The sequence below is a fragment of the Oenanthe melanoleuca genome, chromosome 4A, assembly GCF_029582105.1.
Source record: "Oenanthe melanoleuca isolate GR-GAL-2019-014 chromosome 4A, OMel1.0, whole genome shotgun sequence".
Classification (NCBI taxonomy): domain Eukaryota; kingdom Metazoa; phylum Chordata; class Aves; order Passeriformes; family Muscicapidae; genus Oenanthe; species Oenanthe melanoleuca.
Window position 1 is genome coordinate 11,883,468 of NC_079338.1, and position 21,297 is coordinate 11,904,764.

At 47.6% G+C, this 21,297-nt stretch overlaps 1 protein-coding gene across 2 annotated transcripts in view; it reads right to left on the reverse strand.

Annotated features, from left to right (window-relative positions):
- DOCK11 (dedicator of cytokinesis 11) overlaps nt 1-21,297 on the reverse strand; it is an 80,877-nt gene that overhangs the window by 23,593 nt on the left and 35,987 nt on the right. Inside the window, exons 21-41 of one of the 2 annotated variants that reach the window (XM_056491241.1) lie at nt 21,132-21,253; nt 20,666-20,752; nt 19,346-19,435; nt 17,722-17,840; nt 15,210-15,279; nt 14,944-15,069; nt 14,379-14,450; nt 13,795-13,941; nt 13,225-13,308; nt 12,662-12,773; nt 9,205-9,383; nt 7,345-7,458; nt 6,758-6,833; nt 6,403-6,494; nt 4,371-4,482; nt 4,184-4,250; nt 3,653-3,700; nt 3,407-3,472; nt 3,025-3,158; nt 2,273-2,388; nt 393-530 (exon numbers count right to left, since the gene is read on the reverse strand). In XM_056491241.1, coding sequence (XP_056347216.1) covers nt 393-530; nt 2,273-2,388; nt 3,025-3,158; nt 3,407-3,472; nt 3,653-3,700; nt 4,184-4,250; nt 4,371-4,482; nt 6,403-6,494; nt 6,758-6,833; nt 7,345-7,458; nt 9,205-9,383; nt 12,662-12,773; nt 13,225-13,308; nt 13,795-13,941; nt 14,379-14,450; nt 14,944-15,069; nt 15,210-15,279; nt 17,722-17,840; nt 19,346-19,435; nt 20,666-20,752; nt 21,132-21,253 — 2,171 coding nt within the window. The remainder of the gene's footprint in view (nt 1-392; nt 531-2,272; nt 2,389-3,024; nt 3,159-3,406; nt 3,473-3,652; nt 3,701-4,183; nt 4,251-4,370; nt 4,483-6,402; nt 6,495-6,757; nt 6,834-7,344; nt 7,459-9,204; nt 9,384-12,661; nt 12,774-13,224; nt 13,309-13,794; nt 13,942-14,378; nt 14,451-14,943; nt 15,070-15,209; nt 15,280-17,721; nt 17,841-19,345; nt 19,436-20,665; nt 20,753-21,131; nt 21,254-21,297) is intronic. The other variant, XM_056491242.1, reaches the window with a different exon arrangement.

The window sequence follows — 21,297 nt, forward strand, 5'->3', positions numbered from 1 at the left end:
GAGAGCACAGAACAAGGCTCAGCAAGAACTGCCACCTCTCCCAGGCAGTGGGTGAGGAGCTGCTTGTCAGTGCATGCATGATTCAAGCAATGGCACTGTGAGCAGCACTGGCAGTTTGGGGCAAACACTCAAGCACCAGCTGCTGGTCAAACAGACACTATTATTTGTGATAAGGCAAGTAAGAGAATTCCTCATGATTTCTCCTTTTTCTTCCTGACACCCAACAAATAACTTGAGAACTTAAGCTGGGCTGTTTTCTTAAATCAGTGAAGCTGTTTTCTAAAACACATCTCCAAAATATCAGTTTAACAAGAGTTTAACCATACTGGCTTCTCTTATAAGTTCTTATAAGTCTTATAAGTTCTCCCACACCCTTGTCAAGCATTACCTACCTTGCTAATGAAAGCTCTCAGAGAGGCAAACACGTGCTTAAGGGCTGCTTCTGACTGCCCATTTTTGAGAAAAGCCAGATGAATGTCAAAAACCTTCTTCATAAGTGGATTGTGGCCATCATTGCTTAAAAGCTGGGTCTGGAAAGCAACAGGAGAATTTAGTTTGCAGAAATGTTGTGCCCAAAGCTGGAGATGACAGAGATAATTTTGCATAATTAATCACATTAATTCTTAAGCCAGATAAACAACAGTCCCTTCAGTAAAAATACAACCAATAAAATGTGACAATCACTAAAAACTTGCAGTAGTTAGCAGAGACTATTTTTATAGCAGAGAAAAATACTAAAATATTTTATTACTTTTGCATCACTAATTCCAAAACCTAAGTCAATATTCTGTACAAATTTCACTGGTTCCCTAGTTATTTTAAATAAAACATGCTGTTACCAATGTAACTATCTCACTGGGTTTTTTCCATTTTCTTTTTATTTGCCTTGAAAATTGTTTTGTTTGCATCCCAAAGGAGAGAGAGGGAAGAAAAAAAAAACATCCTTTTTTTCACTGGACAGATTCATAGCTGTAGTTAGTCATTTTACTTCCTTTGTTTCTTGCAGAGTTTTGCCAGTTTGCACCTTGTGGTATTTGCACCATATCCCAATGTGGTAAAATGGAATTACTTGGGGGTTATTGATAGTTTGGTGTCAGACCAGGTGGGCTGTGCAGGGCTCTGCAGGAAGTTTGGGCAGGACACAAGGATGTGGATATCCCATGCTGATAGGAAACCAACAGCCCCCATCCCACTGCCAGTCCTCACAATCCTTGGGCTCTGACACCTTGCACAGAGCTTGTGCAGACTTTCACACTGAGCTCATTTCCTGTGCAGTGGAACAGCCCCAGCCCAGGACCCACTCGTGTGTGCTGTGACCATAAAAGTGAAGCTGGAGCCCACTAAAGGGGAAGGGAATCCAGTCTATCCTGTGGTTTGAAAATCACGTTGTTTTGTGGTTCAGAAATGTTCCAAAAGAGGCAGCTGAGAAAGTCAAGCAAGTTTTTTAAGTGTTGCATTGAAATCCTTCTGCTGTTACCAAACATCTAAGGAGTAATTCAGCATCTGCACCAGGATGGCTTTTTGGCTCTGCAACAGAAGCAGAGGCTATGAATACCTTTCCCTTCATCCCATCTAAAAGGAAATCTTCATGGGGCTTGCTCTGAAATCCAGAGCTGCTCTTGTGACACTGTGCAAGACACGTTGCTGCATGCAGGACTCCTCTGATACACTTCAGGAGGAGCATTTCTGGAACAGTATTTTGCTGCCATCCTAGGGTTCCCTTCACCACAGAGATCTTGGTTTTTGTGATGGCAATGACTGCCAAAAGCATAAATTCCACTATGGAATAGAAGATTTCTACCCATGGCTCTGGTCCTGTCTGCACTGGTAACCACAGCTGGAGTGCCTCAGCCCAGAGATATTAATGTACACTGATTCAAAGAAATCTGGGCTGTGCTTCTAGGTAATCTGGGGTACAAAAGAGTGACTGTTCTAAAAATGTTGGACACATTTCCCTTTCCTCTAGTCCCTCCTTCCTACACGACATACATTTCCTCTTATTCAATTTTTTTAATACCTACAGTCATGGTATAACATCAGTGTGATTTTCTCTGGCCTTGTTGTTTTGAAGAAATGGCAAGAGAGTGTAAGGGGATAATTACTCTGAGACCCTGTGAAACTCTCAGTGTTTTGGAAAATAAACAAGCTGCAAATTATTTGCTTTTGTAAAGCCTTCTATACTCTTCCACTCTAGGAGAACAGAACACCAAAATCCACATACATATAAAAACACAGCACACTTTTCTACAACTTTTTTTATTTCAGTGCTGACCTTGAAACTCTGAGTGAAAAAAGAGATGGTGTCCAGGACTGTCAGGCACACTTCAGTGGCAATATTGCCCTCCAGTAATGCCTGGTGCACAATGTCTGCTTCTGAGGTACCTGCATCTGTGGACAGACAGAAAATCAGGAGAAAATGTCTTCAACACTCCAGCTCCCAAAAAATCTAAGTGCTGATATAGATAAGACTCTCCCCTTGCATTTCACCACATTTGGGAAATGATGCAAGAACAGCAAGATGCTGAATTTGCCAACTCCATTCAGAGAAGCTGCCTCAGCTTGATGCCACACCAGAAAAACAGAATCTGTATTGCCCCTTGATATCACTGTCTTTAAAGCCAGACAGAGCACGAGGTGTCCAAGTTGTCTCCAGAGAGGGGAAATGGCAAAGTGCTCCAATGGGACAAACCCACACGGAGAGGCTGAAGGCAGATCCCAGCACAGGTCTCTGTGCTCTGCAGTTCTGCTTGCCCAGTTCTCCACCCAAACCTGTACAAACACTCAGCCAGGGAGCTGAGCCAAGACAGGCAGAGCAGAAAGCCACACAAGTCCTAAGTCCCAGGGGTGATTATTAGGGGCTGGCTTAAATGCCACCCTCACCCACGTAGGAATATTGCAGGGAGCCTGGTGACCACTGCAATTCCATAGAATCTGAGTAACCTGGGGCAGCCAGCAGCAAGTGGAAAATGGCTCCATGCCTTTTCCAGCAGGCTGGCAGCCCTGGCCCTGCCCTGCTGTACATACTGTGGTTGAGGGTGAAGGAGGTGTCCAGGCTGCCCAGGTGCTGCAGCCGCAGCCCAGCTCTGCTGCGCAGCGCCGGCATGGTCTGTGATTTCCTCTCAGCTGCCGTGTGCTTGGACAGCCAGGCATCCTGCACCCTGCAAGGGGGAGCACAGACAGGGGTTGGGCAGCAGCAGCAGCCACAGCATGACAGGATTATACAAGGCAGCAGGATGGAGATCTCTTCCCTCCAACACACGGGTCTGGGACAATCCCAGCGGGACCGACCACACCACGCCGACCTTGCTGCTGCAGAAGGCCCTAGGGCTAACAGCAGAGCAGGGATGCTGCTCAGGAAGCAGGGATGCTGCTCAGGAAGCAGGGATGCAGCAGGGACTCATCTCACCTGCAGCTGGCTGGGGGGGACACTGCCAACCTGCGCTCGCCTGAGCCTGGGGGTCGCATGCAGGAGCTGCAGGGGAGGGAAGGGGCAGGGTGCTGAGGTGAGGGGTCCCTGCTCAGAGCTGAGCAGAGCCCCAGACCCACTGGGGTTTGCCCAGCGTGGGGGTGCATGAGCCCTTCCCACCTCTGCTGGGGCAGGGAGCACGGGAACGACCCCCACACCCCAGCACCTGGTGGAAGGATGCAGTACCTGGCAATATTTCTCTTCCCCACGTATCTGAAGTGAAATAAACACACCCTAGGGAGAAAATGAAATACATATCTGTTACAGATCCTGCAGATCAGGAATAATCCAGAGCATTTAAAACCTACCCTGTTCTTGCCTGCAGACACACTTTTCTGTGCACAAGGGTTTGGGTCTGTATTTACAAGTCACTTGACCTCACACTCTTGGTTTCAAAATTCTGTGGCACATCCTTGTAATCTCACCCATCTGTTCCCCCAAATTTGCTGCAAAGTGGAGGCTGTGACAGTGACAGGGGAAGCTGAACCCACAGGTGGTGAGACACACCCCAGACAGAGCACAGGGCACTGCCACTGCATGGTGTCATGCTTCCTCAATACACACTTGCTTCTCCTCAGAGGGAGGAAGAACGTGTTATTCCAGCCTGGCCAGACACCCCTAGTGCTGCACAGGACAGTGCAGGCACTGTGGCCCCCTCCTTAGCCATTCTGACCACACAAAGGTGCAGGGTTTGAACATCAGCCTCAAGATACTCACTCCAGAAGCACAAGGACATTGATCAGCTCCTGGGGGGAGAATTTGTTCCAGTAAGCTAAAAGAGTATCTGAAAGAAAATGAAGAACAGTGAACTGAGATTTTAAAAAACTCAAAGTGGGGACCTTACAGACCAAAACTGATGGTCCTTTGTCTTTCTGGCTGCCTCCAGAGAGCAGGAGGCACCAACCTTCAGAGATCATCTTCACGATGTACAGGTAGCACATCAGAAGTGTGCGGATCTCAAACTGGTCCAGCCGGCTGCAGTGGGACATGCTGCTCCTCATGGAGCTCCTGCGGATCTGTGGGGACACAGGGGTGACAGGGCAGCCCAGGGGGCCTGTGCAGATGGGCACAGCAAGCCTGGCACTCACAGCAGGGGTGCTGGCATCCCTCCTGCCCCCCACGTGTGCACCCCACAGCAGCGTGCCTTGGGAACAGCTCACCCAGTGATGAGCAGCTGGAAATCCTGGGCACATCCCAAACACTTCTCTGCTCAGAGAAAAAATGTCTGGGCAGTGAATGACAGCCTATCCAGCAAAACACACAGCAGTCTGCTGTCATTTCCCCTGCTCTCTGCAGCATCTAAGCTCCTGGACATTTTTAAAGCCAGTTCTTGTAAAAAAAAAAATAAAAATCACTGGTTGTCACCATTTAAAGCAAAAAGTCCTGACTTTCTGTTAAAGACATACACTTCAAAACAAAATGTCAGTTATTAAAAAAAGGAGGACATTTCATCTTAAGAACTTTTTCCTCCCCTTGCTTTTTGGAATTGTTTTGATTTTCTTCCTACTTAGTGACTCAAGCAAAGTAGAGTGAAATCCTGATGATGAGTCAATTTATGTGGGAAAGGCTTGGGCATTGTGTGGTGGGAAGCATGACTTCTAAAGTGACACCAATTTTATTTTTCATCCTCTGTGCTTGCCTGAGCTGTATCCTTAGATAAATGGATGTGATTGAGCCCTAGGCTTCTCCTAAAGCTTTGCCTCACATGTTTGGAGAGGGATCCACTGTTCTTATTTGCTGTTTATTCTGGGATAAGCTGTGGATGTGACTCATAATAAAGCAGAAATAAACAATCATTTTAGAGCTGGAGACATGGTGCTATGGCCAGAGATTTGCTACTGACCATGCCAAACTATCAAACCAGCACACAGCTCACTCCAGGGGAATGGGGCAATGACAGTGTGTGCCTCTGCAGACACTGGTGAAGCTGTGCTCCTCCATGTGGCATTGCTTTTACATGGTTTTCTGGATATTGCATCCCCTAACAGAAAGATTGCTTCCAACAGCTCTGAAAAACTTTGAAGCACCTTCAAGAGGAGGATGTCTGGCCATGGGGGAAGAGCTGATCTGGAAGCAGCACCCCTGTCTGCAAACCCCACCAGCAGGGCTGGAGCACGTGCTCAGGGCTTTGCTGGAGAGTCAAGTGCTCGGCTGTACTTGGTCCCAGAGCTCTGTGATTTATGGGGAGAGCTTGCAAGGCCCCTCCTCTTCTAAGCAAGTCAGGACACAGCCATGAGCCCAGATAATCTTTGCCTTGCTTGTTGCAAGGGCCAAAGTTTCTGAAGATGCATCAATGATTCACGCCAACCCAAGATATCTGCAAAGTGCCTCGAGGAAAACCAGGGACTGGTTTGCACAAATACCTGATTTCCATGTGAGCAATCTGCCAGGAAGAAAAGTACTGAATACCCCCCTGTCTCAATAGTGGGGTCAGAAGTCTTTGTGGCATGACCCCAGTCACCTTCTGCAAGTTTGGGCCTGTGGTTATTCACCTAGGCAGGTTTTTCCTGCAAACATTTTATCTTAAGTCAGTGGTCACTGGCAATCTCCCATGATGGAGCTTTGCTTCTCAGACATTTGGAAACCAATTCCCAGCACCAGGCACTGGGGTCCAGCCAGGCTCAGACCCTCCCACACACAGGGAGCACATCTGAGTATGGATAAATGCACCATAGGAGCAGAGATTTTCCACACAGATTTTGCCTTTCATCTTCAACAAGTAATTTGTCACCAATTCTATTTTTGGCTCAGCAGTGTTTGAAGAGGGAAAGCATACCAGACCCATGACTCTGCCCTTTGTTAAACATCAATCTGTTTGTTTCCAGAGATATATGCTGGCTTTGGAGAGTGTTACCACAGGGAGCTCCTTTTCCCTCCCCATTATTTAACACAGCCTGCAGGCTGAGCACTGCTCTTCCCCACCCCTGGTACATTACATTTTCACTCTGATCCGGGGAACTGCTTGCTCCCTCTGAGTTCAGGGATCCTTTTGAGTCCTCTCTCTTCATGGCATGGCCATTTGGAAGGGCTGAAAAAAACCCCAGACCCCACAATTAAACCCTTTGCACTTGTCACACAGCACAGGCAGCACAGATGGGGTTTGCCAAAGCCAGAAAAATCTGGAAAGGACAGTTAGGGTGACACCAATCTGGGGAAAACCATGCAGAGTCTGTGAGGTCTTTTAGGAGATGACTGTTTCAGGTTTTGGGTAATGGGTTTTGGGTGCTTCAGGCTGGTAATAGCTGTGTAAAAAATAAATGGAAAATTCAGAATTTAGAAAAATTAATTTACCTGGATCTTTGTCTGCAACCAGGCTGGATCTGCTTGAGGGGGATGGAAAACTGCATATTAATTCATCCCTGGATGCCTGTAAAGCAATATAAGATTTTGTGACCAATAAAAGATAACACCTATTCTCTTACTGAAAGAAATAATGAAATACAAAATGGCAAACTAGAGCAGGTTTTTAAAAAAACACATATGAAAACAGAAATTTCCTTACTTCTGTAACAAGGAGACAAAGGACTTGGGGAGGAGTACAGAGAATAGCAGAACATATTAAAGTAAGTCATAGTACATTTTCCTTTTTGTTTTTCACCATTTGAGTTGAAATTTTGAATTGTTTCTCTCAGATGTCCCATTTGTTATTTTTGATATCCTGTTTGTCCTTTTGTTGCTCCAGCAAGGAGGAAAGTCTAGTCTGCAAGGCTGAGGCCACTTGGGAGCCACACACCAACTCTCGGGCAGGCAGGCAGGCAACTCCCCAGAACAGCTGCTGGAGCCCCAGCCCCAGTCCTGCTCAAGCTCATTGCTCCCCCAGAGCACTGCCCACACTGCCCAAAACTGTGTCAGAGCAGAGGCAGCCTGGTGCTACTCACAGGGCTGGAGGCAGGGCAGGAGCCGAGGGGCTCGTGGCCGGCCAGGCGCGGCAGGTTCTCCAGGAGCACCCCGAGCAGCGGCAGGTACAGCTGGGCAACCTTGGCCTGCTGGTTCTGAAAGAGGCAGGGGACACTCAGCAAGGAGCCACAACACCTGCACATGTCTATTCACACACTGATGGGCTGTTTGAGAGCATGAGCTGGTTTGGCTGCTCATCTCCACTTCTAGAGGTGCCAGGGAAGTGTCACCCTTCTAGCAACAAGCTTGGGGCACTCAGGGGTTTTGGAGGCTAAATAACATTCCCAGTCGTACAGGATGTGTGACAAATTCAGTCCTGGATTTCCTAACTCTTTGACTGGCACTTGACTTGCATAGTTTGACTTTTAAGTGCAACACCCAGGAGCAGTGTAAGAGAAATATTTGCTCCATGCCTGGTGCTGGCTACTGCTTCCACAGTCAGAAATTCTCCACAGCAAATGCTTCTGGTGAAAACAGTTTGTAGGAAGAAATTAATTTGGATTATAACTGGTACAGATCAAAAATGATTGGATGGACATTTTCTAAATGGAGGATTCTTTAACATCCAATTCTTTTTTATAAACATACATTATTCAGGATTTGTCTGAAAGGTTAAAAAAAAAAGAAATTTAAGCTTGCAAATTGAGTAGAACCTTTTAAATAATAAAGAAATCCATTTTTTTTTCTTCTGATTCAGTATGACAAAAGATAAAAGAAATCTTGAAAACACTCATGGGCTGACAAAACCTCCTCTCAGGCATTGATGGAGCCAGGGTCTCCTTGGCTGGAGCAAGGGTTGCCAACACATGCTCAGCCTGTCCTGCCTGTGATGTGATTTTTTGCTTTGGAGTCTCTGGACATCAGCTGAGTATCCTGTCCTGGCTCCAGGCATTTCCTGGTCACACTGCCTTGAGCACAACTCATACACAAATATCCTGTGGGACAGCACTAAGGGGGAGTTTCTGAGGATTTGGGGGAGTGCTGCACACCAAGGGAGCAAACAGCTCCTGAATTAGTATCCCCACTGCAGAGAAAAGCAAGCCCACCTCCAGCTTGGGCCTTCAAACAGGCAGAGAAGGGAGGGAAGAGGAGCTGGCTCTGGGCCCATGAGAGCCCCTGGCACATCTGGGCACTCCTCCCACCCTTCATGCCAGGAAGCCATCCATCTTCCCAGACAACACTCAGGAATGCAGCACACTGGAGCACATGGGGACCAAAACTCTAACAGAGCCACATTTTCAGGCTAGAGCAAGGACAGGTAGTGTCTGCACAGACAGCTGGGCATATGGGTCAGCAGGGAGCAGCACCAAGATAAAACAAACCCATTTCCAGCCTCTTCCAGCATTGTCATGTGCTGAGCCTCTGACCAAAGAAAACTTAGGTCCACCCAGAGGAAATCCAGCACCTCATGAGAATCAAGATCCTCTGCTCTGAGTCACTAATCAGTAAAAGAGGCAGCTGACTTGTAACAGAGATCAGTTCTGTTTCCTGATTACAGCATATTAATACAGGATGTGAATTTAGGCCCAAGACCAGAACATCACTGATGTCCTAATTTTGTTGAATAACTCTTGGCTAATGACTCTCTCAAGTTCCTTAATGGTTTAGGGCTTAATTACCTAAATACTCAGCATGAGTAAGAGGGCTGCAGTTATTTCCTAGATGGTTTCTGAGCTATTACTGTTATTCCATAACTATCAGTTATTTACAACAATTCCCTAAAAAGCAATCAGAATACCCTTGGTGCCCTATGCAATATCTAAAACTGTGGTATGTGATGATTTTTTTTCATAAAATTCAACTATTCAATTAAGTTAAAAAGCCAACAAAACAGGCCTGACCTTGTGCTGGTATCTGTTGTCAAAGGCATGCTTGATCAAGAGATTTTTTAAGACTGAGATGGCTGTATATCTGATATCATAATTGTCCTGCAAGGCAACAGAGGCTTCCCTAAGAAGCATCCCCACGAGGAAGTGATGCCTGCAATACTCATCAGTTAAACTGTACTCAAGATTTGTATCTGAAAGAAACAACAAGGCAATGGTTAAGGGAAATGTTCCAAGAGTCTGTTCAGAGCAAGACACAACAGTCATGTAAGCCACAAAGCCCCCAAACAGTGCTCACCACTTTCCTTCAGTGCACTCATCTTTGAATAAAGCTGGACTGACCATACAGCTTTCTCCACCAGTGAACTAAGTCATACCAAAGAACTTGGTGTCTTCTAGTTCAGGCTGTTCATTAATTTCAGCCCTCACTGTTTCAGCAGCACCTCAAGGAAGGATTTCTGCAATGGGATGCTCTGCATCTCTCTCCAACAAGTGATTTGTGAGTCAGAGATGGCTGAAATGGGGAAAGACAGCACAGCTTACTGCCTGGGGGTGCTCTGTTCCTGACTGGGGTTTGTCCTGTAAATCTCCAAACCATGCAGGCATCAGGGATACCAACCAAGCAGCTGGAGGGTGGGAATGGCAGTGGGAATGGTGGCTTTACCTGGCCACCCAGCCCCAGCAGTGCTGCTCTGCAGCTCATTCCACATCCCCCACGAACCTGTGCTCCTTCTCCCGAGGTCAGAGAGCAGAGCAAAAGCACATGGTGCTGCTGGGATGAGGGATGCAGCCAGGGCTGCACCCATTCTGCACAGCTGGACACAGGCCAGGCTGCAGGCTGCTGCTTGCCAGAGGCAGATATGGAACACAGCCCCTCAGAGGCTGCACTGGCTGCCAAGAGAAGCCAGCTCAGTACCTCACCACCTTGCTTAACTTGCCCTGTACCCTGCATCTCACACAGATTCAGGCAGACACTGATCAAAGCAGGGGCTGCTACCAGGACAAGGCATCTCTTCTGCTGAGTGCCTGGACAGACAGCAGGGCAGTGGCAGCACACTGACTGTGGTCAGTGCACTGGGGCTGCCATGAGCAGCCTTGTCCTGACACCATCATCTCTGCCAGGCCATTACCAAATTAGAGCCAGCACAGGGATAACCCCAAAGCTCTCTGTTCTTCCCCCTAAAGGTACAAATGCCTTTTACTCAGCTCAGACTTTTTTTTTCCAAAACCCCAGAGGTATGAAAGTTCTTCTGTGGTAAGGCAGGGTGCATTCAGGTTTGAAAATCCCAGCCAAAGGGTTCCAACAGTTCTGTGGCTGCCAAAGATATTTTTAAATTCATTGATTCAAAACTAGCATTTACTGACTTGTGAAACTCTGATTCAGAGGATAGAAAAAGCATTCTGGAACATTACCTAGCTTTCACTGTTAGTCATGTTAGCAAATGCCTAATTGTCACACATCATGGTTATTAAATTAGTTGAATGCAAGCTAATTGATTGGAAAGTGCATACTTAATTTGACATTAGAGGATTTGATCATTCCAGTTGGACCTACCTACTGAAGTGAACTGTTCCACAGCAAATGAAAAAAAAATCTAATTATGTATAAAAAGAAAAGGGACAAATAAAAAGACAGCAAAAATAAACAGGAACAAGTAATGCTCAAAATCTTGGAGAAACAGGACAGTATGTCATGTTTTAATATTATTTGTGAGGCCTTTGCTTAAGTCCCAGCTTCTGTCAATCCCTTGGACTCTTTCCCATCACAACATTGCAAAACTAATTGTGTGCTGCTGGCATGAGGCCAAGCTTGAGGCTCTGGCTGATGTCCCCACGTGAGGCAGCAGGGACAGACCAAAAGCAGCCCTGCATTAGCTGGGAGGTTCCAGAGTTGCTGTTCCAAGATGCTACACTCTGACTCAGCAGGATGTGAGCTGCCCATCTGCACTGGCTGAAGCTGCAGAAACTCTCTCTTCCCACCTCCCTGAGGACTAGTCCTTCTTTTCCTAGAAACAGAGCAGCAGGGGTTTGGGCATCCCCCCTCTGCATCCCAGCAGGCTGATGAAGAGGTCAGACACACCAGCAGGGTCTCTCCTGTAAGCACAGCTCTGTCCATACACCAGACAGGTCTGCAGTGAAGGTGCATCCCCCCGTGGCTGTGCCATGGCAGGCAGGGCTCAGGCACCTCTGCAAAGGCACTTCTGCACCTGGGCAGCTCTGCTGCCATGGCTGGATGTGACCCCCAGCTGGTAGGTCCAGTCACAACAAAACAGCAGAAGAGATGAGCTGCACTCACACCTTTCCAATTCAACCCTCACCAATGCAGAGGTGAATGTTAACCAGGAAAGAGCATCCTTATGTTATCATGCCACTAACAAGCACCAGGGAGGCACCCTGGGTGTGTTTTTCTTGGCCATTTCTAGCAATACTCCTTGCTAAACAATGCCAGGCAAGCAGCCAAACTGATGTAAGAGATGAGCAGCTGGTCCAGAATGCTCTGAGGAGTCAGATATTTACCAAAATAAGGGAAATGTCATTTACTGCTGCTTCTGCCACCTGTATGTGTGTGGAACCACTTTGGGACTTGCATGGCTTCACCCTGAGGCACAACCAAACATTGCCCTTTCCTCCAGAATCAATCATAAATCCATGGGGTTTTTACATGGGGAATCCCAAACCTTTCTTTCCTCTCCAGTACTCTGGCCAGGCCATTGGCATCAAATCCTGGCAACCCTTACTGCATTCATGCACAGATGAGCCATCAGGACCCAGAGAGGAGAAGGGGCTGCAGTGCCATCAGTGCCAGAGCTCCTCCAGCCACACTGCACAGCCTCAGCTCAGCCCCTGCCAGCCCCTGCACCCCGAGCTGAGCAGCTGCAGGACCACAGAACTGATGTGACAGTGGAAGCAGTGTGGATGTGGGGGTGTCACAGCACAAACAGCCCTGGCATGCAGCAGGGACTGGCACAGCCTCCAGCTCTGCTGCTGCCTGCAGGTGTGAGAACGAGCTGGGACACAGTGACTGCTGTGCTCCTGCTCAGTGAGAAAGCAGAAGGAATCCTGGATCCCCTTCTGGTGGCCACAGGGAGAGCTGGCAGCACTCTGAGCTCACTCTGCTCTCCTGCATTCCCTCAGGACCCATCAATGAGACACCCACTCAGGGGAGGCTGACACTCCTGACAACAAGGGACTGCATTGCACAATTTGCCTATTTACTGAAACACAGGCAGTGCCTTCCAGATATTGCTGGTCCCATGTAGACTTAAATACAGGAAATACTGAAAAGATTGACTGCATACTATTCTGGAACAAAATTATGTAAACCTGACAGAAAAGCATCTTGTCCTGAGGTTAATTAATGTCCTAACCAGAACATACATTTCCTTGACATCAAACCAAAGTTCATCTAGGCAGAAGCCATCAGGAATAATAAATTATAACTCTTTAGCCAGTCTCTTAGGAAAGAACATACCTTGAACTCTTTGCAGCTTGGGTTTGGAAAAAGTCATTGGTAAGTTCAGAGGAATGTAGTGCTCATGATTGCAAATAGTTTGAAGAAATTCAAACTTGTATTCAACCAGCAGCTGAGATAAAAAAAGACAAACACAAACTATATTTTCAGTTTGACCCATTTTCTTCCAGTTCAATGCACGTGTTGCACAAGGACTGAAGAATCTAATAAATAGCATCTAGTGAAACTCACTAACAATTGGCAAATTCTTGTGTTGCTCTCCCTAAGTGCCAATGCATACAGGTGTCACTTGGGACTTCTTTGTCTTTTTCATCCAGGCTATCAATCACTTTTCCTTTCATTCTGACTCTTTACATTACTTTAAAGAACATCTGGGTACAGATGTCCTGTTTAAAGAACAGGGTACAGGCTCTTGGCCCAGACAAAGAGGTCTCTGCCTCTAAAAGACACTGCAATAAGAGCCTAAAAGGCCCCCAAGAGTTGTATAAAATAATCACTACAAAGCTTTGTCTGATGAAGATATGTACAGCTGCAAACCACTTTTCAAGAAACCTACTGCTTACCTTAGGGTCTTTTGGGCTGAATCCAGAAATATAATCATTTATCAAGTTAAAAACAAATCCTCTGTCCATAAAGGTCAAACAACGCTGGAGAAAAAACAGCAACATGTGACCAACCATTAAAAACAAAAGCAATCATCCTAAATCCTCTCCATACTACTGTCCTGCCAGCAGCCAGATTTCATCCTCTGGGTTGCTGCTGACTTTCCAAAACATTCATGATCCTGTTTCTCTGAAATCATTTGATGATCTTACTTAAGTCTCCAGTGGACAACAGAAATATTTAAAATGAGAGTATACATATTTCAGGTTCCATATTTTCAGGCATGCCTGAAAACCCTCAGTAACACACAGAGTTACTGTCTCTTTGGAAAGAGAAAGTTTCTTTCTTAGGAAAGCTTATCCCCACGAGAGTTTTTACAACTGAAAAAAACCAAAGACAAGATAAATTAAAACCACATTTGTTTGCTTGCTCCATATTTCACATTGTCTACCTTTTTTTTTTTTTTTTTTTTTTTTTTTTTTTTTTTTTTTTCCTGACAAAATCCTGGGAGAAGGAAAGAAACTGCTGACCTTCAGGAAGTTGGCCAAGCTGAAGTTGACATTCCTGGACTCCTCAGGGATCTCATTATAGCGGATGGTCACGTGAGGAATGATGGCAAGCAGCAGGGAGTGCAGGGCGTGCTGGTAGGACTCAGGGAACCTCTGGCCTCTGGGCAGCTGCAACCAAGAGCACAGCCCTGCTCAGTGCTGCAAGCAGCAGCTGGGGACAGCTGAGCACAGCCACCAGGCCTTTAGCATTTGTTTTTGTTGCTTCCTAATAAAACAGTGACCAAAAAAAGCACTGGCTGCAACTGCAACACACAGTAACAGAAAAGGAGGCTGCACAAGCCATAAGGACTTCTGGAATTCTTAAATTACAACTGCAATTGAATTCTTGCATTAAAAAAAAATACATTTTTAAAAAATTAATTTTTTATGCCCTGAGTGAAAGGGTGGAAAAGGGAAAAGTGAAGTGAAAAAGAAGGTCAAGCTGTTCAGCTTGGCAGGTTTTGTTTGATTTTTTTTTTAACAGAGAGTCAGATAGCTTTTCAGAAAAGCTTTTGGAGGAGTTTGGAGGAGTTCTGTAATGCAGCATTGGCCACATTCATTTTTACCTTGATTTTGTTTTCTTCCAGTAAGTACATTGCCATGGACTTTGCCAGTGCTTCAAAGAAAAACCACGAGTACTAGAATGAACAAAGAATACTATTACTATTATTCTCAGATTGAACATGACTGATATTCCCTGATTCTCTGGGGAAGCATCTATGTGGGAGGGAAAGCTCACACCCAAATGGCTTTTTGTGAGCACAGCTGTGCTTGCACAGTTGGCTTGGAATAGGGTGGGAACAGATTTAACCCAATGCACCCTGCAAGAGCCAGCAGAGTTTGGGGTGCAAGCCCTGCAAAAGCAGAGCAGAAACTCAGCTTGCCTCCCATGAGTCACCTTCAGGTGTGGCTTGAGGAAAACAGGTAAAAATGGCAAAATGAACAGCATTTGCTGTCTCCTAAACAGAGGTTCCCTGCAAGAATTTGTCTCTTTTATGGGGAGAACCTCAAGGATGTGGATGCAGGGAGCTGCCCTGGCAGTGGGTTTAGATGGGGAAAGTGTTGGGTTTTATACCAGACCCCCTTTCCCTCCCCTCTACCCTTGGCAGTCAAACACTGCCCATACTTCACCTTGAGTAGTTTATTGATGGCTAGAAAGTCTGCTGACTGCTTCAGAATGGTGGCCATGGCAAGCACCAGGATCTCGTGGGTCATCCTCGCCTGCTTGGCGCTCGGCTTCTCAGCGCGGAACACGTACTGAGGCAACAAACAGGGTCAGCCTGGCTGCCCACAGGGCACAGTGTGACATACTGAGAGTGCCCAGGGCACTGTGCCATCCTGAGAGTGCCCAGGGACACTGTGCCACCAGTTTCCAGGGACACTGTGCCACCACTGACCTTGATGAAGGAGCGCAGGTAGTGGTCTAGACCTTCCTCATGGCACTTGGACACAATGTGCAGAAGAACCCTGGGGAGAAATGTGGATTGTGCTCAGCACACAACACGAGGGCAGGTTCCTCCAGCTGACAGAAACTGGCAACACCCGTGTGTCCCATCCTGCTCACCCCAAATCCTCACTGCTGGCACAGCCTGATGTGCAGAGTGACAGTTCTTGCAGGCCAGCACCCCCCACAGCTCCTGCACCATCCTTGCTCAAAGCCCTCAGATGAGGTGCCCAAAGCCTCTTGTCCATTTCTGTGCTGGCCCAGGAACAGCTCAGACAAGCTGACTTAACACTCCAGACTCCTTGCTCGAGGAGGTGAGATGGAACACTGTCCATTGCTGTTATAATCTGATACCTCCTTGCATCCCCAGAATTTATTCATTCTGGAAGCCTCCTTTTTTTCTTTTACTTTATTTACATCATATGCTCCTTGTTACATGCCCTGGATTATTTTGGGCTGTTGCCTTGCAGTGTGGGAAGATCAAGCAGACCCTGGAGAACACTCCAGTCCTCTGGACTCACCCCTAGGCAGCAAGAGCCTGGTTTCCCCAGCCACTAGTGGGGATTTACATTCCACTCCCAGCCAGAGGGAACAACAAACTATTGCATGTTGTCATAGACTCCAAACCACAAAGGAGGAGTTTACAAGCCATTTATCAGATAAAGTGGGTTTTAAATTCCGCTATGAAAATATGATGAGAAAAGGCACTTTATTAAACAGAAAGCTACTGACAACTGGAAAGAACCAGGCCAAGCTTTGATAAAAATCTCTGGAAATGAAAGTGGGAGCTGGTCACCCAACAGGTACCTGGGGTCACCTGGTCCCCTGTCCCCACCCTCTGGTGCTTCAGAGAGTGGAATTAAGAGCTGCACAAAGGAGAAGTTCTCATGACCCACATCATACAGTGCAGGGCTGTGACTGCAGCAGGCATCACATCCCTGGGGAGCAGGGCTCAGCCTCCAGCCTCCATTCCATGGGAGCAGGATGTCCTGGGGCAGGATGCACACTGTACTGGCCCAGAGCAAGAGGCTGGCAGCACCACGGGGTGAGGGGCACTGAGATGTGTCCCAGGGGCACAGAGGTGTGCTACAGGAGCACAGAGATGTGTCCCAGGAGCACAGAGATGTGTTCCAGGGGCACAGAGATGTGTTACAGGAGCACAGAGGTGTGTTACAGGAGCACAGAGATGTGTTCCAGGAGCACAGAGATGTGTTACAGGAGCACAGAGGTGTGTTCCAGGAGCACAGAGGTGTGTTCCAGGGGCACAGAGGTGTGTTCCTGGGGCACAGAGATGTGTTCCAGGGGCACAGAGGTGTGTTACAGGAGCACAGAGATGTGTTACAGGAGCACAGAGGTGTGTTACAGGAGCACAGAGATGTGTTCCAGGGGCACAGAGATGTGCTACAGGAGCAAGAGATGTGTTACAGGAGCACAGAGGTGTGTTACAGGAGCACAGAGATGTGCTCCAGGGGCACAGAGGTGTGTTACAGGAGCACAGAGGTGTGCTCCAGGGGCACAGAGATGTGTTCCAGGGGCACAGAGGTGTGTTACAGGAGCACAGAGGTGTGTTACAGGAGCACAGAGGTGTGCTCCAGGGGCACAGAGGTGTGCTACAGGAGCACAGAGATGTGTTCCAGGGGCACAGAGGTGTGTTCCTGGGGCACAGAGGTGTGTTACAGGAGCACAGAGGTGTGTTCCTGGGGCACAGAGGTGTGTTACAGGGGCACAGAGATGTGTTACAGGAGCACAGAGGTGTGCTCCAGGGGCACAGAGGTGTGCTCCAGGGGCACAGAGGTGTGTTACAGGAGCACAGAGGTGTGTTCCAGGGGCACAGAGGTGTGTTCCAGGGGCACAGAGATGTGTTACAGGAGCACAGAGGTGTGTTACAGGAGCACAGAGGTGTGTTCCTGGGGCACAGAGGTGTGTTCCTGGGGCACAGAGGTGTGTTCCTGGGGCACAGAGATGTGTTCCTGGGGCACAGAGATGTGTTTCAGGGGCACTGCCTGTGCCTGGCAGGGAAGGTGCTCTGCTGGATCTGCCTGCAGTGCCCAGCCCGTGCTGCCTGTGGGGCACAGCTGGAGCTGCAGCAGCCACACCCAGCCCTGGGGGCAGTCCTGACAGGGATTCAGGTACAGCTGTGCTGGGATGAGACCAGGACACTGCTCCCCACAGCTGCTGTCTGCAGCTGGGACACGCCTGGGCACTCTGCAGCCTTTAGATACAACAACTCAGCTCCCAGAGCCATCAGACCCTTTCTCTTTACAGGCCAGCAGTATCTTTAGAGTGTTTTTCCTCACACCACTCCCAGGACAAGAGCCCCACAATGCCCCCATGGCACCCAGATGATCCAGGGAAGGCAGCAGCAGGGACAGCCAGTGCTGCCACCCAGCACTGGGGCACAGACCCTGCTCTGCACTGCCAGCTGTGGCTCTGCATTGTCACTGCACGGCTCACCCAAGACTCACATGGTGCAGTTGACAGCTACTTCATCCTCCTGTGTCACGTTGGTGAGGACTCTAAATAGTTGCATAAGAATTACAGGTAGAAACTGAATCATTACTTGGATCTCCATGGCGTGCAAACACTAAAACAGATGTTCAGAACACAGACACTTTTAGTTCAACATGTTGCAGATGTTAAACGTTTACAGACATTTCTGTGGCAATGGGACAGGCATTAGCAAAGGATTCAGGGTGTGGAAATGCTTCAGCCCACTCGAGGACAGGGCAACTTGGAGTCACAGCAGAACTTGCTGCCTCCTTCCAGCTGACAGATCCCAGCTGAAAACCTTCAGGGTGCAACATAAATCATTCATAGCAGGTACTAATCCTCCTCTCAGATGTGTCCTGCCAGCTATGACTTAATTAAAGGTCACATGCTATTATTTGATTTGAAAAGCACAGAATTTAAGGCTAAAGTTTTGCCTTTAAGTCTTCTCATCACTTGTGGCAGTTTTTTAAGTCCCATTTCCACAAATGCCTCTGGAGCATGAAAAACTGCTGCCCAATGACTTTCAGAGAGACTTTTCAAAGAGCATAGCTTGCTATTGGAAGTGGAGTTTAGGCACTTGGTGAAGGTCAGGATTGTCTTGTGCACACACTCTCCACCAGTCTCACAGAGCTCTTGTGCCTGAAGCTCGTGATATGAATCTAGGAAAGGCAGCATGTTTCATTCTCAGTTTTGAAACCTGCAAATCTAATGAAAGGTTTTAAAATCTATATCTAGCTATTTAAATTACTGAGATTACTGAGGAGGTGGTGGTTAAAAATCCTTCACTTGTGGTTAGCACATACCCATCTCCCTGTCTGTAGGCTGCAGTGGGGCTTGGCAGGACTGGGACCTGGCAAAATGCTACAACAAAGCCACTGTGGTTTTAGTGCTTGGCTTCAAAATATGCTATTATTTCTATTTCTTAACATATTTATACATTATCTGACACACATTAAGCAACCCTGTGATGATACATCCCCACCACTGAAAGTGGAGCTGTTGCTACAGCACCATTCTCAAAACCAGGCAGTTATGGAAGGAAACATCACAGTAAATAGCCAAGAATAATATTCCGTGCAGAAGCCCTTGCTGGACCTGCTCCAAAGCCCTTACTCATGCTGCAGTGATTACCAAAAAGCTGGGTCTAGGTCACAGGTCACCTCTGCTCAAATTTAACTGGCTGAGACTCTCACAAATCTTTTTCAGCCTGAAAAAAACCTCCTGTTTCGAATGGGCTTCCAGAAAACAAGGAATTGTGCTACAGTTTAAAGGGCTGAATCCAACCTAGAGCAGCAAGGGAGGAGTGTGTGAGTCCACCAGCAGAGAGCCTTGCCATGAGCATGGCAGAGCAATGCTGACTGCTTGCTTTATCCCTTGTGGAAGGCAGAGGGAAGCAGCACACAGAAAATCAGCTGACAAGATAAAATGAATGTAGGGACATGAAAAAACATTTCATTTAAATACTAGCCCTGATAGGATAAAGCAAAAGTAAGGGTACTGCATGATGCACTGGCCCAGCAAGGGTGTGTTCCCACAGGGCAGGGCTCTGGGTATTTGCTGGCACTCTGTAAAAACACAAATGGGACAGGCAGTGTTCACCTTTAGGTATTTAATCAGCTCTCCTGGCACCTCCTTAGCTCCTGCCTGAACCAGCTGGCAGTAGTGGAAGAATTTGTGCAAGTGCATGTCCTGGAAGACACAAAAAGATGAATTCAGCAGCTTCAACATTTGTCAGCCCCTACTTTGCTGCTTGCACTTGGAAACCTGCTGACTTACCTGCAGCAGTGGGCCAAGTCCCCAGCAAGCCCCACGTCCCTGCCAGTGCTTCTGATCCCCACCTGCCATCTCCCAGGGCTGCTCTCTGTCTTTTCCAGCAAACCCATCACTGCTCAGCCCCTGGATCCCAACTAACCTCAACACCAAGCACAAAACTTCCAGCAGTGTTAAAATTCTCCTGTGGCTGTACTACCTTCAGCCCCCATCCCCAAACAACACTGGCCTGGAGAAACACAAACCCTCTCAGCAGCTGCAGCTCACAGAAACTGCCTCACCACCTGTATCACCAGCCTCCTACTGTCCATGTGAGGCAGACTCTCTTCCCATTACTCTCCCTCCTTCTCCAAGGTTAGATTTAATTACTAGGTTATTTAAGTCTGAAAAGCATCTGGAAATGTAATTTGGTGGGAAGCACAACTACTATGCTGCTCTCAGTGCAATACAGAATCAGTGAATCTCCAAAACAGAATTAGAAGCTGTTCTGAATGTAAATGTAGCTGATGACATCCAGCCAAGGGCATTCCCCCAGGAGCAGTGCTGACAGGAGGTGCCCTAGAGAATGTGCTGGGGATCTTTACTGCAGATCACATAAAACTTAGGGAAATCCACCACTACCATAAGACAGCAGACCACACTAGGACTTGGTTAAACAGCCTGAACTGCTTTTAAGGGAAACCAGGACTGTTTTCTTGTGTCTGCTGTTATTACAGAACTTTAAAAAAAAAACAAAAAAATTTAATAAAAAGTCTAATATTAGCTTGGACTTGATGATATTAGAGGTCTTTTCAACATTAATGATTCTACAGTTTGGAGAAACCTCTCACATCCACCAGTTCTCTCTTTTGCATCATTGAAACAGGTCATTTGCTCAAATATTTCCTTGGTCCTGCCAGTTATAGTGCAACTGGCCAAGGAAACATCAGCCTCTCCCTAGGCTCATTCCATCACTCAGCTGTTTCATCCCATCCAGCCAAGGAGCAGATCCCTGCAAGTAATCCCAGCCATGCTGCTCCAGAAGGGTCTCAGTGCTGCTTTGAAAACCAGGGCCCTCTTTCCCACACCACCTATGGCTCAGCTGTAGTAGAGACAAAGAAATCTCTTCCTTTGCATTTGTGCTGGAAGTTCTTAAGGTGTTGGACTTACCTGGGTATAAATGGTTGAGTCCAAATGGATTCTGATTTTAAACAGTGGCTTTGCTCCATCCACCCACTTTGCATCCATGCTGGGCTGCTGTGAACAGACAACATCCAAGCACTTGGTTTCAGACTGTGGTGAGAAGGTGGCTCTGTGCAGACACCTGGTCAGAAAGTACTGGCTGGGGTGGAAGAACAACCCCAGCACAAACACCACTTTTCCCATTAAAACATGCACAGAAAGCACGAGCCCAGCCTGCCACAGAAATACCCTCTGCAACCAGCAGAACCAGAGAAAGTGGAATTAAAGGTGTCCTGCCTCCCATCACTAAGAACTTTAAGCTTTGGGGGTGCCCTGCAGCAGAGATCTTAACAGCTGAGCAAAGCACCAGCAGAAACCCAGAATTTACAGTGGTAACAAAGGCTCAACTTTCCTCTCCTTTTTGCATCCAAGCCCTTTCAGACAGCCCTCCTACCTTCCGTGAGTCAGGGTCCCCCAGGCCCAGGTAGCCAGGGGGGAGGCAGGAGGACACGGGCAGCTGCCGCTCCGCGGTGAGGATGCGCCCGTCCTTCAGCAGCGGCGCCCAGGAGAAACCCACTGCAGGGGCAACAGGGAGAGGGTCAGACACACAGGCACTGGGG